This window comes from the organism of the source record quoted next, unplaced genomic scaffold (assembly GCF_019419815.1).
Source record: "Pyrus x bretschneideri cultivar Hongxiangsu unplaced genomic scaffold, Pyrus_bretschneideri_v1 Contig57, whole genome shotgun sequence".
Classification (NCBI taxonomy): Eukaryota; Viridiplantae; Streptophyta; class Magnoliopsida; order Rosales; family Rosaceae; genus Pyrus; species Pyrus x bretschneideri.
Window position 1 is genome coordinate 854,919 of NW_025999795.1, and position 18,374 is coordinate 873,292.

The 18,374-nt window shown below is 39.2% G+C and overlaps 4 protein-coding genes across 5 annotated transcripts; 2 read left to right on the forward strand and 2 right to left on the reverse strand.

The window, feature by feature from the left end:
• The first annotated feature begins 1,575 nt into the window (after positions 1–1,575).
• On the forward strand, positions 1,576–4,050 carry LOC103966179 (deSI-like protein At4g17486). The gene is made up of 4 exons (XM_009379333.2): positions 1,576–2,058; positions 2,597–2,858; positions 3,125–3,192; positions 3,588–4,050. The coding sequence occupies exons 1-4, from the start codon at positions 1,924–1,926 to the stop codon at positions 3,870–3,872; spliced, it is 750 nt and encodes a 249-aa protein (XP_009377608.2). The 5' UTR covers positions 1,576–1,923; the 3' UTR covers positions 3,873–4,050.
• A 685-nt stretch (positions 4,051–4,735) lies between these two features.
• LOC103964321 lies at positions 4,736–7,340 on the reverse strand. Of its 2 annotated transcripts, none has more exons than XM_018651649.2 (2): positions 7,160–7,340; positions 4,736–6,086 (listed from the first exon to the last, which is right to left on the reverse strand). In XM_018651649.2, the coding sequence occupies exon 2, from the start codon at positions 5,670–5,672 to the stop codon at positions 5,028–5,030; it is 645 nt and encodes a 214-aa protein (XP_018507165.2). In that variant the 5' UTR covers positions 5,673–6,086; positions 7,160–7,340; the 3' UTR covers positions 4,736–5,027. The 2 variants fall into 2 exon arrangements, with proteins under 2 accessions (XP_018507165.2, XP_009375520.3); XM_009377245.3 differs by having other exon boundaries at positions 4,819–6,083; positions 7,160–7,337.
• A 1,319-nt stretch (positions 7,341–8,659) lies between these two features.
• LOC103966137 (septum site-determining protein minD homolog, chloroplastic-like) lies at positions 8,660–10,017 on the forward strand. The gene has a single exon (XM_009379278.3). The coding sequence runs from the start codon at positions 8,731–8,733 to the stop codon at positions 9,727–9,729; it is 999 nt and encodes a 332-aa protein (XP_009377553.2). The 5' UTR covers positions 8,660–8,730; the 3' UTR covers positions 9,730–10,017.
• A 160-nt stretch (positions 10,018–10,177) lies between these two features.
• LOC103966175 (UDP-N-acetylmuramate--L-alanine ligase-like) lies at positions 10,178–15,005 on the reverse strand. The gene is made up of 13 exons (XM_009379329.3): positions 14,637–15,005; positions 14,284–14,489; positions 13,674–13,744; positions 13,415–13,503; positions 13,165–13,215; positions 12,664–12,836; positions 12,184–12,349; positions 11,973–12,047; positions 11,009–11,259; positions 10,845–10,914; positions 10,668–10,763; positions 10,411–10,489; positions 10,178–10,316 (listed from the first exon to the last, which is right to left on the reverse strand). The coding sequence occupies exons 1-13, from the start codon at positions 14,937–14,939 to the stop codon at positions 10,219–10,221; spliced, it is 1,728 nt and encodes a 575-aa protein (XP_009377604.2). The 5' UTR covers positions 14,940–15,005; the 3' UTR covers positions 10,178–10,218.
• Positions 15,006–18,374: the final 3,369 nt, after the last annotated feature.

Below are 18,374 nucleotides of genomic sequence, written 5' to 3' on the forward strand. Positions count from 1 at the left end.
GATAGTGGGAGGAGGTTGTCTCTCCACTCAAAGTTATCCTACCTAAATCATTATTTTAGTCACCGACCTCAAGTCAACAAGGCTCTTCGCTTTGCGAAGTTCAGGAGGCTCTTTGCTTTGCGAAGGTCAGGAGACACGTCTATTGTATTACCTTACCTTTACAAAGAGACTGGTTCTACGACTTAAACCCGTGACCTCTTGGTTACAAAGAAGCAACCTTTCTGTTGCACAAAGATTCACCCTCATCATTTTATTGTACATTTTATTGCGGGAAAATCAGGTCATACTCAACCAAGTATCGAACTTAGTTATCGGGTTGGCATCATTCATGTTGCGTATGTAAGCTCTTGTGACAATAAACGTCAAACGAATCACTCAACTAAGTATTGAACTTGATTATCATTTTGTAACATTCGCATGAATTGGATATGATATCTCATTCAACAAAGCATATACAATTACTAAAAGTTATAGGGTTCATTTGGATGCGCTTTTAAAATGACTGAAAACGTTTTTGTTGAAAATATTTTGAAAACCAATTCTTAATAAAAATACAAATAAATCCTAAAAAAACACTTAAAATACTTCGGGAAGAATTGGTCGTGTAGAGAGTTTGATCAGTATTAGCATTGCTATCAGATTCTAATTCTGTACACGAGGCATTTGGACAAAAAACACAAGGATATGGATGGTCCATGAGAATATTGATGACCCCAACTAAATTGGGATGGGCGAGCTGGGCGTTCGAGCCATGAAATAGATTTCAAATTGGACTTTGAAGTTGATAGGTCGAAGTCGTGCAACTATTTCGTAAATAAAAATAGTTTGATCATATAATTATTTTTATTTACGGTCCAATCACGATTGTCTAAAATGATTATAATTTTTTGATAAAATAATCAAGCTCGTTTAGAAGTGCATTTGAAATGATTAAAAACATTTTTAGTAAAAATATTTTTTAAACCAATTATTAATAAAAATCCAAATGGATTCTAGAAAAGAAGCACATATCTGATGCTTTTTAAAAAAAGCAGTTAAAATGCTTTTAGATCCCAAAATCAATTTCACCAAAAACTGTTTCATTCATTTTAAAAACACTTTCAAACGAGCACGATGATGGAATCGAGATATCATCACTGAATTAATCAAACTCAAATCCTAACTAGCTAGTGACAAAGTCCCTAAAATACAAGAATAAGATCCACCAAACAAAGAACAATAAAAGACAAGATGAGGAATTCTTACGAAACGACGTCGGATGCCCAATTGTGTCGCGAAGCCGAAAAGATCTCAGATCACGGACGTGTGGCGGGCTTTTCTTGCGGCACGCGAACACTCGTTCCAACAAGACAAGGGCAGGTCGGTCATTTGACAAAAAGCGGTCGGTGTCATAACCTTTAATAATTGCGTGGCGTGGCACGTGGGCCCACTTATCCACATCGCGCTAATCGTAACCGCAGTGGCGGACAGCTGTGCTAATGGGATGTCAGTTCCGTAATTTCGCTAGACTTCCGGGGTTTGTTCCGTGTCGGAATTTTACCCCTCGGCCCGCGAAAATTACATTACGAACCCGATTTCTGAGATTTTGTTAAACGTACCCACACAGACACAGACGCTGACTTTCTCTCTCTAAACACTTTCTCTCTCTAAATTTTGAAGAAATTGAACCAGTTTAGAGCGAGAAAGGAAGAGAAAAGAAAGAGGAAGAGAAAAGCAATCGAACAATTCGTGACGAGAAAGTATTCATATTGTAATCGCCGAGGCAGCGAAAAGTGGTTGGCTTTTTGTTCGAATTGAAGCGTATTGTTTCATTTCTGAGAGGATTTGGATTAGGATTAGGGTTTGTGGTTTGAATTGGGAGGAGGAGGGAGGGGCGATTTTCGATTTGGGATTTTGGGTTTTTGGTGAAGAATTTGGGGGAAGATGGCGGAGGTGGTGCTGCATATATACGATGTGACGAATAGTGGATCGGACAAGACGAATAGCACCATTCTGCAGATCAACAAGATCTTCAAGGATGGTATCGGCCTCGGCGGCATCTTCCACAGCGCCGTTCAGGTTCCTCCCTCCTCCTCCTCGTCTCTCTCTCTGTGTCTTCCTCTTGTGTACTCGCGGTTGCATGTATATGTATGTAATCTGAAAGTGGACGTGTAATTGGTAGTTGGAGTGCTGTGAATTGGGGGAGATTTAGGGCTTAATCTGAAAGTAGACATGTAATTGCTGGTTGAAGTTAATAATTTTCTTGATTGATTGTAAACCTTCGATTTGAGTTTGATCTGAATACTGAAAATGTTTCAATTTTCGCTATGTTAGTTTGGATTTTCGGCATTGAAGTGCCGATGGGTTGTTGAGTTTACCTTTATGATTTGCGTTTGCGGTTTATAATTTTCAGTAAACTGCTTTATGTTGCCTCAATAGATGTTTCACGATACGATGCCTTTATGTTGAATTTTCGTTGCCAGTCAAGAAACTCTGATGATTCTTATATGGAGAATGACTAGAGTTTGGCTCTCTGTTTTATTACGTAAAGACGGTTAAAAGTTGCAATGTAACGGCTTGTATTTCTGTTCGTAATTGTTTATGCTCTATTGGACAGGTTTATGGAGATGATGAATGGTCATTTGGGTTCTGTGAACAAGGATCTGGTGTGTTTAGTTGCCCTTCTGGGAAAAATCCAATGTACACATATCGTGAAAGCATCGTTCTTGGGACAACTCATTGTTCGATCTTCAAGGTTAACCAAATCTTGAGGGAACTCAGTAGAGAGTGGCCAGGGTATTCGTATGACCTGTTATCAAAAAATTGCAATCACTTTTGTGATGAGTTATCTGAAAGGCTTGGGGTGCCAAAGCTTCCAGGTAACTTTGTGAGATCGTAGGGTTTACCGGCTATGCTAAAGATTTATTTTCTATGCAACTGGGCGTTTACTTGACCAACCATAAGTACAATGGCCAGTGATTTGTTCTTGTTTCGGTCAGTTCCCTGATATATGGTTGTGCATTTATGATCTTCGTGTTTAAGTTGTGCATTTATGATCTTCCGTGTTCTGTACTGTGCCTCTGAATTTGAAAATGTAGTCTTGTAAATAGATATATGGCATGTATTCTTATAGCTTCTTTTACAGGTTGGGTTAATCGTTTTGCCCATGCTGGTGATGCTGCTATGGAAGTCGCAGGAAACACGGCAGAACGGGTGAGTTATTTTATGCAGAACGTGCATAGAAACTAGAAAGGGAAAATTACAGCAAGTTTCACATTTACATAATTACATGGACATTTCATCTTTAATGGGAAAGGGAAAATGCATATAATTAATCTTACACATATCCACTTTGAAGCTACCTGCCTGTTTCTTTGTTTTCTTCTTTGCCTTGGACTTGCTTTGATGATTCGTTGCCCGGAGATGTGGCTAACCGTACATGTTCGGATTGAATTTTCCTGGAATCTAGTTTGGCCTCTATACTTCTTCGTGTTTGACCTTCCACTCATTGTTGGTTTCCTTTAAAGTTATTTTGCATTATTGCATGAAATGTTGCTTTTGGTTGCTTCGGTGCATACAAATCTAATAATTTTCTTGGGTCGTTGCAGTTTAGAGAAGCGAAGACACAGATTGTTTCGGCTAGCAAAGTAGCATATCGTTTCCTTGTGGGTGTTACAAGCAATGCTATAGCTTCTCCCGCGTCTCCTGAAAATTCAGACAGAGGTACTCCTAGATTTCAGGCCGCATGGTTTAAGAATCTAATCACAACGGGAGCAAAGCCTTCTAGTAGTTCAGATTTCGAGAATAAGGAAGAGGATGTACTTCGGCAGAACCAGCAATCGGATACAGAGCTGCCGCTGCAGCATAATTCTCGAACATGGCAAAGTACGTAATTTCCGAGCACACTTTGCCAATGTGTACTACTCAAATCCAAGCAAAGGTCGATGAGTCCTGCGTCGTGTACCAATGAAGAAAATTCTTTTGTTTGTTGAACAGAAGTATGCCCCATTCATGCCCCCAAAGAACTGGATTACATTCAATAGATTGCCCAGCTTGTAGTTGGTTTCATTACGTTACGCGATTTGTTATGTTATTCAAGGTACGTCTTAGCAAAGAAGAAACTTGTCCAACTTGACGGTAGAAGATGAATTTATCATTCAGAAAATGCATCCCTTTCCGTCTTCAGAAAATAGTAAAATTCAGAAGTACCACTCTGAACTATTCGAGTTTTTCAATTCAATCTAATCTTGAACACTAAATGAGCGCCAAACTTGATCACAAGGTTTAATGGCCTGTTTGGTGAGCCGGGTGGTATTGAATTTGGAGGAGATTGGTTAGGCGGGACTTGTAACCTGTGTATATAAATAGGTTAGATAACTTATTCTATTGTGTATTACCTAACTCATCTCGTTCAGCTATGTTCATTTTAAATTTTGACACAACAATCAATAAACTGGATTCAAGTCCATTTAATCGGTCACATATCCTATTCAAATTACCCACCAAACAGGCCCAAGTGCGAAAATCAAGATAACTTTTGAATGTGGTAAAATCAGAAGAATCCTCTCCGGATCCTCTTTATGATCATTTTCCAATCAAATCTGTTTATTGTATATCGTACGGTTAGAAATCATTGTAAATTTTTTATTTAAAATTGAATATAAACAGTACCTAATAAAAATTGATCACACGATGTACGATGAACACATGTAATTGGAGAACCCCACAAGAATCCTCTCTCGCAGTAAAGTTGGGATACGGTTTAACTAAATCATTCCATACCACAGAAGATGCAAACATTATTGAAACCACATTAGTTTGATACAATCCACAAAAAAAGAACAGAAAGATGAGTCAGCTGATGCCTCAGGTCATGAAATGTTACTGCACGTAAAATACATAGCAGCCCCTCGAAGAGAAAAAGAAGAAGAAAACGCAAGAGCATGAGACTGCAACATTCTTCAACGCGAAATTATATACAGAACATTGTCATCGAAATACAGCCGAGGGCCCTTCCAGTAACATAACAGCTTGACTGAAACGTCCATCTAACGTCTTAGCATTCCGTCGAGCACAATTGTGCCTTCATGTGCATCCTCTGCAATCCGTAGAGATGAAACAGCCTGCGCTGCAATGAGCCCAGCAGCAAATCCGCTGGTACCCCAACGTCCATCATCACAAAATAATTTTGCGTAATCTCTTTCATAAGGTCCAGATGAGAGCGACCATTCACTGTTCCCTAAGCCACCCAAGTTGTATCCCGATCTGTAAGCACCAGACACCCACCCAATCCTTTCGAGTGAACACTTTGCAGAGTCTTGATAAGGAAAGCATGTCCTCCTTCCACCCACAAATACGCTGATGTCGCCAGGACAATCCCAATGATTGAACACTTGATCTTTGTTCAGAACAATCTCACATGTTTCATCTGAGTCTTCTTCACCAAGAAGGACACGCAACGCAACAGCCTCCGCAATTGCAGCACCTTCTTCATCAAGCCTCTGTTGCTCTTCTTTCTTCTTCTGTTTTTTCTTTTCTAGTTCAGAAATGATGGCTGCCGAAGTAGCAAGGGCTTTCTCCAAACGCCTCTTCTTTTTCTCAGCCTGTTTTTGACGATCCAACTCGTCCTTCACCTGCTTTTTCTTAACTTTTCTCACAACCGGTTGCAATTTATTACACTCCATGCTATCCATTCAACCAACAACCTCCAAAAAGTTGCCTTTGTTTAACTTGTTTTGAGAATTCCTCTAAAGTGTATACATTTCCCTATAATTGTGTTCCCTTACTTTTCTATATTACTAAAGAAAATTAATTACTTTTCTTGCTGAAAACTAATATAATTACTATAATCCTAATAACTACACCCACTCAGGTCTATAGGAGTACCTCATTTTGCGAACGATGCAATCCCATACGGAAACAACAGGAGACAACAGAAGGGAAAACTGATATGCACTCACAGAGCCACCCCTCGGCATCATTCTTCCTAGTTTCCCACAACCCTTGCATTTACCCATCTTGAGCATACAGAAAAACTGATCATCCAATACCAACTGTGGAAGCAATAACAAAAATCTGTTCCAAATAGCTCACATGGCCTTTCTCTGCTGAAAAATAGCAAAGAGAGTTACAAGTTAAACCAAAACTTAAAGTAACGAAATAAATAAGCATATAAGACACACTTAACAGCAACTATAAGACAACACAAGTAACACTGCAATCCGCCAAGAGCCCAATTGAAGAGACTTCAGAAAGGAGTTCATCTCAAATTTCAGTAACCTATCCTCAGCCTAGTTGGGAATCAGAAAACCACTGCTTCCCAAGTCATTATTCAAAGAAACAATAAACAAGAAAACACCTCTGAATCATGAACATTAACAGCGTGGTGCGCCATTTGAAAGGAATAGAATGGACGCTCGAAGGCAGAACACACATGCTACTAAACGCAAGCAACATAAATCATGGACGCATCCCCTACTATGCCTAACCCCAACTATCATCATAATTAAAAGTGAAGTCAAGCTTCCCAAATAACTGAAAATTGGATCCAAATAACGTCGTCATAAACCTCGCAAGCTAGATCAAAAATCCCAAGAAACACTGAGTTAATGATAAAGCTCCAATTATTTCAATTAATGGTAAATATATCCATCCGATACTTGTTAGTTACAAAACTCTGGACCAAGAGTAGATAAAAAGCTCACAAAATCAAGAGATACAATTGAGTCAACTCACGAAACCTGCTTCGATTATGAATTACAAAACAACACCAATCCAATTAATCCAATCTTAATCGTATAGGTGAGATGATGAAATAACACAAAAACCGACGAACAAACCCTCTCACTCAATTCAATAACCAGAAATTCAACTTCAACTCAATTTTCCCATCAGCCAAACAGATTCTAGTATCCAATTCGTTCAAATCCAATCTTAACCAAACAGATCCGTACAAAAAATAAACACAGCTCCAACAGCTCATCACAAATCCGTACATATAACAGCGTGATCTAATCAGTTCGAATACAGTAGCATCAAATTCAATCACCAATCAATCCAGATCCAATCACAGACTAATCTAAACAGATAAATCGAAACAAAAACCAATAATTAAGTCCAAATTCAAACACGCGAAATCAAAGACGAACAGAGGGAGAGGAGAGAGAGCGAGAGAGCAGACCAGATTGAAATCACAGGTGGAGGAAAGGGCCTCGAGCTCGGAATCTCATCCGCGGAGTGAAGAAATCGGGAAAAACTCGGACGAAATCGGATACGGAGAGAAAAACGGAGGAGGAAGAAACCGGGAGTCGGTGGTTGTTTTGTAAGAAAAACGGAAGTGAAAATTTGACAACCAACCGACCAGAGAGAGAGAGAGAGAGAGAGAGTGAAAAGGGTAATCGTGTAATTTACAGATGGGCCGGGGACACGTGGCGGGAAGACGGGAGGGGGGGAAGCTGATCTGAAAGGGTAAACAATATCTAGAATCTATGACTTTTCTTTGGCCTTTCGGGATTACGTTGGGCCCGTTGGATACTTTTTCTGATGATTCAATCGTATTTCTGTTCATTGTACATTGAATGGTCAGAAATTATTGTAAATTTTTTTATTTAAAATTGAATATAAACAGTATTTAATAAAAATTAACCTCATAATATACGATGAACGGATGTGATTAGAAAATTCTCGGAATTTTCGTAAAGAAAATCCACGAGGATCCTCTCCCTAGGTTCGGAGGCAATCCATGGTGTCTCTTGCTTTCCGTCAAAGTGTTTCTATTGGTTTGTTTATTAGACGGTCAGGATTGTAGATCTGAAGACACTTGTTTTTGGATCGGACGGTTTAGATTAAGTACAGTAATAAGAAGGTGGGAGTGTGATGTAGACTGTAGGGTGGGTAATGGGCCGACCTGGGCCTCTACATTGGGCATGTTCCTCGGAATAAGGTGGGTCTGTGATGTTGAGTGGTTGGGACTATTGTTGTTTATTGTTGATGAAATTTTAGTAATGGTTCATCAACTTTAATCCAATTGAAGCAATAGTCCATCAACTAAAAATTTATGATCTTTGATCTCTTAATTTATCTAAACATGTAGCTATGGTCCTTTTCGTCAACTTCGTTAAAACTTCCGTCAAAATGAATCATGTGCCACTCACATAAGGTTAAATTAAGAAGCAACTATAGAAAACCAAATCAAAAAAATTATAGCAATGGTCCATAACTTTAACCCAATAAGAGAAATGATTCATCAACTTTAACTCAATTGGAACAATGATCACTCAACTTTAATCCATTTGTAACAATAATCCTTTCAACATGAGTCATTTTGACATAATTTTAATGGAGTCAACAAAAATGATCATAACTGCACGTTTTGATGGGTAAAGAACCAATGATCATGAATTTTTAGTAACGAAATCATTGCACCAATTAAGTTGAAGTTAAGAAACTATTGTTACAATTTTCTCAACTATAAACAACAAAATCATAAATAATATAAATCACATTAATTGTTACAATTTATACTGTTTGATTTAAAACCCATTTTTTAGCATGTGATTCGGTCTTAAACCAGAAACATTTCAAGGCCGTAAAAACCAAACCGTTCAGTCCGGTTTACTCCAATACGATTTCGATTTTCGATTCCGCCAACCTCCTATTTCCCTGTTGAAGCGTTCACTAACAGTCACAACTCCTCCTTCCTCTTGTTTTGATGATCCCACCTGATCTAATCCAAGGGTCACAAAAGCCGCAATGGTCTCTCTTCAACTCCTCCCCACCATCCTCCACCCCAAGCCCTCCTCCTCCACCTCCTCCTTCCTCACCGCCGCAAACCCACTAAACGCCTTTAAACCCAAAACCCAAAAACCCAATCTTTCTTCTCCCTTCACAGTCCGCGCCGTCCTCCAATACAACAGGAAGCCCCAGTTGTCCGGCGACACGCCCCGCGTCGTCGTCATCACCTCCGGAAAAGGAGGCGTCGGCAAGACCACCACCACCGCCAATGTCGGCCTCTCCCTCGCCCGCCTCGGCTTCTCTGTTGTCGCCATCGATGCCGACGTCGGCCTCCGCAACCTCGACCTCCTCCTCGGCCTCGAGAACCGCGTCAACTACACCGTCGTCGAGGTCCTCAACGGCGACTGCCGCCTCGACCAGGCCCTTGTCAGGGACAAGCGCTGGTCCAACTTCGAATTGCTCTGTATCTCGAAGCCCCGGTCCAAATTGCCGATGGGGTTCGGCGGCAAGGCCCTGGTCTGGGTAGTGGACGCCTTGAAAGCCAGGCAAGAGGGCTGCCCGGACTTCATTCTCATCGATTGCCCAGCAGGGATCGATGCCGGATTCATCACAGCCATTACGCCGGCCAATGAGGCCGTTCTGGTGACCACGCCGGACATCACGAGCTTGAGAGACGCTGACAGGGTCATTGGGCTGCTGGAGTGTGACGGAATAAGGGATATTAAGATGATGGTGAACCGGGTTCGGACGGACATGATCAAAGGGGAAGACATGATGTCGGTGCTGGATGTGCAGGAGATGTTGGGACTGGCATTGTTGGGGATGATTCCGGAGGATACGGAGGTCATCAGAAGCACCAACAGAGGGTACCCTCTGGTTTTGAACAGGCCGCCCACATTGGCAGGGCTGGCTTTCGAGCAGGCGGCCTGGAGGCTCGTTGAGCAGGACAGTATGCAGGCTGTCATGGTGGAGGAAGAGCCCAAAAAGCGCGGGTTTTTCTCGTTTTTCGGAGGGTAGGAAGTGCGCCAATTTCGAAGCTTGCAAGCATTGTTATGCTTGTGCTTTTATCTGCGGATGATTGTTCAGTAGTAGAGGGAAAAGTGAGTGAAGCTGTGTACAGGGTAAGTCAGTTCAATTCTCTGATTGTGTTTTTGTTAGTGATAGCTTAAAGTTTAGATTTCTAGTCTTTCCATGTTTTTAGGGATGCTAAGGATTAATGTGATGTATTTACTTGATTGAGAAACAAGGAAAATTGGTACCTGTCTTTCGAATTTTCCGGTTTGAGAAGTTCGTGTTTGATCTTTATCTTTTGATGAATTGTGCATTGAAGAACTCTTTTCCTTTCCATCCTTTGCTAAATACGCATTGCAGTTTGCTCGGAAACGAATGCTTAGCTTGCAAACCGGTCACTTTTGTCAAATGGCTTTCCTTGACGTAGTTAACGGGGTTAATACACCTTCCACCTCCGGTTTGGGGAAGTTCGGCTCAGCGACTGTCACTGAAGCATCAAACACTTGAAACTACTTGATGATGAAGCGACGAATTCACTTGTAATCTCCTTCTCAATTCATAGAGCAGCTTTGGGCCGACGGTAGTTATATTACCTGAAAAAATCGGATAATTATTTGCTTTGTCCCTTTTTATATGAACCAGAATGATCTGAAATTAGTGAGATTAGTTTCATCAAGATTTGAGTACCTGCTCCAAGTGTAAAAACTACGATTTCCCCATGAGGGTTCTTGCATATTTGAGATGCTAACTTCTCTACAACATCGTCCTGCATGTTTAACAATCTTGAAATCATCCAGTTACCCGAATCCTTCCTAGAGAACCATTTGAAGCACTAATGGGTTTTTATTCGATCCTGGTATGCGATTTTTTATCGTTTACAGTCATGTTTCGCATGCGATTTCAGACATAATTGTATCTAAAAGAACTTAAAACTTGAGTATTACCAGAGAAGGGATGTATTCAGATGGCGGGCCAATTATCGTAGCAGCTAACTCCCTTCCGCCAACATTCTCGACATCTTTCTCTCTAGCGGCATACACCTGACATCATACTTCCAACCAATTAGCCCCTTGGCTATAAGCTATAAGGTAATCCAAAGACTTTGTGCTAAGACAACTTACCTCTGTGACTACGACTTGATCTGCATCGCGGAGAGCATTGGTGAAGTCATCCTTCAGTGCTGTTAAACGGCTGCAAATGTATCATCAGTCAGTCTAAGCACAAATCATACGAATCATGCTAGCGATAAAAGACTCTGCACATTGTTTTCGTCTTGAGTGAATACCTGTAAGTATGAGGCTGGAACACGACCAAAAGAGACTTGACAGGGAACCTCTGGCGTGCAGCTTGAATAACTGCACTAACTTCTGTTGGATGATGAGCATAATCGTCATATATGTGGCATCCGCACACAGTGCCAATCATCTCAAAACGTCTTGAAATGCCTATGAAATTGTTTAAGTGCAACCTCACAAGATTGATTGTATTGTTGATTTGACATTGGTCACTGAATAATGCTATCACACTGGCAACAACCTGCACAATACAGCACAATTAAAAGCGACAATAAGTTAAAACATTACAGGACATGTAGTTCAAGGTTCTAAAAGACGCTAGGCGCTAGTTTGGTCAGCATGTTGAGGCCTAGCGCCTAAGCGGGGCTTAGTCGGGCGCCTAGGCAGACTAGGCGGATTTAAGTAAATCTATTATCTTTTGTGTAAATAATTGTTTGTTTATACTTAAATCATATATAATTTCATCATAAACTAAACAAGAATGACATATATATTATGAAGTATTGGAACGTAATGAAAACATGGGGAACAAGCATATAATGTATGTTCATTTAAGTATTCACCAAGTCTCTTACAATTTATTGAAAAAAATAAAATGCAAAATGAAAGTTATCTACTTTCTATCTAAGTCAGTCGCAACCTAGGTAGGTGCCTAAGCGGGTCTGGGCGGGTTAGGTGGGTGCCTGGGTGGCCTAGGCGGGCGCCTCAGCAAATCAAGGCACCCTTTCTTAATTTTCAAATGCCTAGGCATTAATAGGGGCGGTGGCCAGCCGCCTAGCGCCTAGGCGGGGTCTAGACAGTGCTAGGTAGGGATTTTTAGAACAGTCATTTATATCAATAGACGAAAACCCGCCTTTAAAAATATCGAGATGCAAATGATGGTTATAAATTATAATACAACACAGAACAGAAATGTGATGAGGAAAATTATACTCAGAACAGTATGTCACTCACTGCCAACGAATTAAGGACGTTATGAACTCCTGGAATCTGTAGACTGATGTCTGCCACAGGGTGCCCGCAATGACACTGCAGGGGAAAGAGTGATTAACCAGGGAAAAGAAATTCAGTTAAGTTTCATACACCATTTTTTTTCCAAAAGAAGCTGAATAATGTAGGGCAACAGGGGAGCATCCCGGCATGATAAGAAACCATATTTACATACCAGTGTATAATCACTACCACCCCTTAAATTTGGCCCGATTGATGATGCATGCCATTCATTAGAACTTGCGGTTCCATAAGTTGTTATGTTGTAGCTATCAGAACATTTCCAGCTATCGGATCCAATTGCTCGCTTTCCATCAGTCAGCAATGAACATGCACCTTGACTGTTGCAAACGGGAAACATTTACAAAGAGTATACTACCAAATAAATTTACATCTGTAAGAATGGTGAGCAAAAAGTACAATAGACATGTATGTTGAATAACTAATGCATGCAACCACCACCAAAGGACCAAACCAAAAATCTACACACAATGAACCATAAAGTTTTAAATCGAATTGCATACAAAGGAAACTGTCATTTCTTTCATGGTATATGGGAAATGGTATGTGGACTAAAGCTTCTATAATGCCTGCCACTTGAACTTTCTGCTGCACCAGAAATGCAATATGCTGTCAAAACAGTCGAGCAATGTACCTATCCCCACATAAAATGAGATGTCCGCCCACCCTGATACGGTTCAGGAATTTCCTGAAAGTAGATTTAACCGCCTCCTTGTTTGGAAATATATCAACATGCTCCCAATCCAAATTTGTTACAACGGCTATAGAAGGTGATAATCCCAGGAAACAGTGATCGTATTCATCAGCCTACTACAAACATGAAATATGTAAGTAATCTTTATGAGCAATTGAACATGAAATCGATCTATTCCAGTCGATTAAGTATTAAGTAGTACAGGTTATCTAAACATCATTTATTCCTATCAATAATAGGTTCCTATTCATTGTTACAGAACCATGAACGGAAATTTAAATATTAGATATCTTCAGTCTTTTGTTCATGCATGCTTTACCATTTACTACCTCCCTTGTTTGGCCTAAACAGAATAACGTATTCCATTAAAATTTTATAGCATATCAACCTTTAATCCTAGATTTCAAATCAAAATTTTCAACCTCAACAGGAAAAGTATACCTCCAGGACAAAATTACGACCATCACCGAAGATAATGTTTCCTCCTGAGAACTGCAAAAGACAGTTTGAATAATTTCCAACATATAATTTAAGAAAGCCAATTCCAATTATAAATGAAACGACAATCAAACTCTTTATTGTAAAAGCTAATTCAAAAGAAAGTAAAAAACTATGATTTAACATATTGCAACTGCTAAGCTCGTATTTTCTCCAAAGCTGTATAGAGAAGTAAAAGAATTGAAAATGATACCTGCGGCACATGTGCTCCAACTACTGCGGTAAGACTATCACCCATGGCGTCTAGAACATAAGCAAGCATACTTGCAGTTGTACTCTTTCCTGTAAGTATTAATACTTATCATTATTATGCAATAAAAGAAATGAAGACAAGCCAATAGTATCTTAGATTTCTCCACATTTAAGAAGACATTCTGTAAACTGATTTTGTAAATAATGTGCAGATAGCATAACAATGATTCGTGAAGATAATAGCACAGAAATATTCTTACCATGGCTACCGCTTACAGCAATGAGATTATAGCCCTCTGTCAGCTTTCCTAACCACTGGTCTCGCCTGTACCTGTAGAAGAAAGAGGTTAAGATATGAAATCAAGCAAAACAGTGAATGCAGCATACTTAGATAAGCAAACACTAAGGGCTCGTTTGGAAGTGCTTATAAAATGACTAAAAGTGCATTTGGTGAAATGTTTTTTAAACCAATCCTTAGTAAAAAACTAAGTGGATCTGCGTAGAACCACTTTAAGTGCTTCCTGCAAGAAGCATATATCTGGTGCTTCTTCTAAAATAGCACTTAAAGTGCTTTTGGAACCCAAAATCTATTTCACAAAAAGCGCTTCAGTCATTCTAAAGCACTTTCAAACAAGCCCTAAACCATTAAAGTTACATACATAATAGCCTACTTGGTTATCCGTCAACATAGGAAGACTAGGAACGGAATAGACAGTTGCGCACAATCTACAACCTAGCCTATAGTAACTGCTAACAATTTGTAATTCCTACTACTGCTAACTTGGTAAGAATATTTCAGTGTTTATAACATTACACACCAAAAGAAGTTCCAATTGCTTCAAATGCTAAGGTGAACAAAGATATACTCACACGGGTACTCCGACGGACTTTGCATACAAAATCTCAGCATTGTTTTGGGGAATAGCACTTGAAACAACAATGGCATCAGGTAATCTCGAGGCCCCGTTCCTTTGCAAATTGGTCACCGAATGGCCTATATATAAAAATGCCCCTGCTTCCTGCAGCCCATCCATGAAGCTACTCCACACAATATCCGAGCCACTAACCTCATAACCCTACGAAAACAAAAACAACTCTCAAAATTCAAGAAACCCAAAAATGGTCCAGTTTTCAGAAATCTAATGACATTCTAATACTTCCACAAAATTTCCAGCATTTTCTCGCCAACCAAACAGAGAACTAGGGTTTCAATCAAGCATCACCTGTTTGAGTGCAAGCATGGCCAGCGCAGACAACCCGCAACCTCCAATCCCCACAAAGTGAATCCAACCCTTTTCGTTTCTCAAACCATCGGATTCTCGATCGCTCTCGTCCGTGAACGCCGGCGAGATTGAGATGCTGCCGCTGTTGTTTTTACTCGATGCTTGCACGGATTTCGCAATGCGATTGCGTTTGCACTGGGCCGAGCTCTCACTCACAAATATCTGGAAGTCGATCTTCGGTTTTCCGATGATATTTGCCGGAAAATGGAGGCGTTTGGACGTTGACATTGCCGGGAATTCCATTCGTGTGATAGCACTGTGATACAGTGCTTTTCCCGGGAAAGTGACGGCTTTGAAGTTGGATCGTGAAGAAATGGAAACGGATAGTTTTAAATTACAAAATGGGCTTTGTTAGGCCCATCATATTGACCCATTAACGCCCAATACCTTTTAATCACTTGAGTTGATATCCAAAAGGCCCAATTCATGTTTTTCTATTTTGTTTCTTTAATTTCAAATAATGTTTTTATTTTCTATGATTTTAAATTTTTGCATAACTGCATACCTTGTACTTTCTAGTTTTTTTTTTTTTAATTTTGTTTTAAAAAGTGACTAGTTGGTGGCTTTGCTACGACAGTCTACCGTTTGAGGCCGGAAATCATCACAGAAGCATTTTAATCTCCCATGACTACTATTGTGATTCAACTTTATAATGATATTCCCCACTTTAGTATAATGTCAATGTTATTGATCAATAACACCATAAAATGAAGAATAATTCAATTTGTTTCCTCGTCCACCCATACTTGTAACCACACGTGGCATGCCTAGAATGCAATTATGCAATATGGCACGTTTCGGTTTGATTCGCAGCATTAGTGAATTATACAATGGTGATAAAATAAAAAGACTAAAATATCTTATAAATTTTTCTAACTTTCGAAAAAATAAACTGTCGCAACGAAACTCCCACCTGAACCTTTTCAAGAGAAAGATAACTGAAGGCAGTGGGTGACCAACTGACCAATGTACCCAATAAGCACCGCCTACCTTGGCTTGTCAATTAAATTTAGTTATACGGTTGAGAAAATCCGCCGCCCTTGGCCACATGAAACCAATATATGAAATTATGAATACAAAGATAAGATAAAGAATACTAAAAAGAATTACAACTTTTCAAAGAAGCACCAATCATATGAGATCAACTGAGTCATTGATAGCTGTTGTTTCCTACCAGTCAAAGGAGGAGGAGGACTTACATCAAACGGAGATGTTACAATTAAAATTACTGGTCATTTCGAGGGGACGACATACTCTTTGTATGGTTTTGGCAGTACTGGACAAGCAAGTCATCGATCCAAATCAGGCGTGGCTACCATTCCAAGGCTTTTATGTCCGTTGGTCAGGGGTTATTTAAGATAGGAGAATGAGGTTAAAGCCGACTTTTGCCTAAAGCGAGTAGCAGACTCTTGTTTTAGTACACGTATAATCGCGCTTCTAGACTATCTTTTGGTGGTCTTTATTGTATAAATTGAAATGCTATCGAACCCCGAGCATCTTCTTTTTTATTTGAAAATGGAAAAAGGAGTTCACTTATGACTCCAAAATCGATCCATGAGGCGGACTGCCCTTCTTACTTGGTTTGAGCGATATTATGGGCTATTAATGATACTCAAAAGATCTGGTATTTCAAACAACACATTCATAAGTTCATAACACTTAACTAATAGTTTGGATAATCCAAATTCAACTCGAATCAATTGCAAATAGAATTTATTCAAACTTGAATGCAAAAGTGGAGCACAATATTATAATTAATTTGGCTAAATTCGTGTTTATCATGTTAAACATAAATTGAGTTTACTTCAACTTACTATCAAGTTAATCAAATGTCGCAAAAAGATGAAATATATTAGATTGGATTTTAGATTCACGTCTCAACCAGTTGTATGACTAACACTACATCATTGGTATGAACACGTTTTTTTGAGCAACAAATAGTTTCTCCCTCAATTGGAAGTCAACTATATATTAATCCAATATTCAAATTATTGGGGTCTTACATCATCATTGTGATACATTCTTATCCCATATTATTATACTTTTTCCTTTTTTAAGGGATTAGGGTCAATATCAAATAGGACCTATTTGGTGGGTTGGATGAAATAGAATTGGATCGGTAGAGATATGTAAGACAAAATTTGTAATCCATGCATAAAGATATATTAGATAGCCCATTTTATTGTGAATTTATAACATATCATGTCAAGTCTTAACTATCTCATATTTTTGACACAAAAAACAAGGGACTTGACTCAAGTCCATTTTAATTGATCACGACCTATCCAACCAGCCACCAAACATGCCCATAAAGATAATGGAGTTCAAATCTTCTGCACCTGTTTTGTGCATGGCCTTTCTGTGACTCCTATTATTCATAGACATATTTTACATTTATGAAAACATAGTTAATGAGGATTAAGTTTATAGGCACATATCAATCAATAATCAAGCCACAATCACCCTGTTATGTCCTAGTGATTATGACAAATTTCAAAACTATATTTTATATAGTATATCCTGAGTTCTTATCATAATAAAACCACTAAAAAAACATACAAAATAAGTACAAAAGATTTAAACGCAAAATCACGGGCTATTAAGAAAAGCAATGGTGATGTCGGAAGCAATATACAATATGCTCGACAGATAAAAGTTTCTTTTATCTTATTTCCGACCTCTGTCGAGAAGTTGGGTTAAGTAGAAAGTAGGTCCCCACTTTTGCTTTTTTCTGTCAAATTTGACAGGTATTGGTACACTTCAATTTAAACACTCCCATTGACGGCCAAACCAACAAGGAAAGTGGAGCTCTTAATCTCTTGGAAATGAAAATTGGATTGGAAATTGGAAAAGATCATACGTGTTAATTGTAAAGGTAAGTGCATGAGCCACTAAGGTTGCGTTTTAATATTGGGGTCTAGGGTTTCAATGCATGTTGCATATTCTTGTTTTTTATATCTTTCTCGTCACTTGATGATTGAAAAAAACAAAAACAAAGTTGTCAACGATCACATAGTCGTTGAGCTAAGGACCAAACCCTAGTTATTGTTGTTATACATATAATTCTTTTCTACATCTCTCATCACGTAACAGGTAACAAGAGAGAGATATGTGATAGTTTCGTGGAAGTTTCTTCTCAAAGATGGGGCATTTGGGACGATGGCACGACCCTCCACACGTCGAGCAATGGCATGACGAAACAAAATGGGCGAAACGCGGTAGCTTCATGAGGCAACAGCGCACACACACGACACGATATGGAAATTAGGTCAAATTATATGCATGGTTGGGTTGAGTCAGCACCACGATACACACAGTTTGGGGTATGACCTCTATACAATACGTGGCTTCAGAATATTGGATGTGAATCTGAATAGCTATACTTTATTTCATATCACAAACTTTTGAATAATTGAATCACACATAAACCCTATTCGTTCGAAGTGGACGGTGATCAAAATTCAAAACTCTTCAGATTCAAGGAGTCATGTATATAATCACACTTGTTATTTATCTATGGGACCCTTTATCTATTTGTTGCGGACGCTATTGCTTACTCGACCAGTGAAGAATGTATTTCGGAACCAAATCGGTCTCAGGATCATTTGAACTCTAAGAAATATACATGTGAAGATTTTTTGATGATCATTTGAATGTTTGGTATAAGTTTTTTTACAA

Coding starts and splice junctions, on each gene's coding strand:
- LOC103966137 (XM_009379278.3), top strand. CDS start 8,731: ATGGTCTCTCTTCAACTCCTCCCCACCATCCTCCACCCCAAGCCCTCC.
- LOC103964321 (XM_018651649.2), bottom strand. CDS start 5,672: ATGGATAGCATGGAGTGTAATAAATTGCAACCGGTTGTGAGAAAAGTT.
- LOC103966179 (XM_009379333.2), top strand. CDS start 1,924: ATGGCGGAGGTGGTGCTGCATATATACGATGTGACGAATAGTGGATCG. Junction 2,059..2,596: donor TCTTCCACAGCGCCGTTCAG/GTTCCTCCCTCC, acceptor TCTATTGGACAG/GTTTATGGAGATGATGAATG. Junction 3,193..3,587: donor CAGGAAACACGGCAGAACGG/GTGAGTTATTTT, acceptor GGGTCGTTGCAG/TTTAGAGAAGCGAAGACACA.
- LOC103966175 (XM_009379329.3), bottom strand. CDS start 14,939: ATGGAATTCCCGGCAATGTCAACGTCCAAACGCCTCCATTTTCCGGCA. Junction 13,745..14,283: donor AAGTCCGTCGGAGTACCCGT/GTGAGTATATCT, acceptor TTTCTTCTACAG/GTACAGGCGAGACCAGTGGT. Junction 13,216..13,414: donor TTGGAGCACATGTGCCGCAG/GTATCATTTTCA, acceptor TGTCTTTTGCAG/TTCTCAGGAGGAAACATTAT.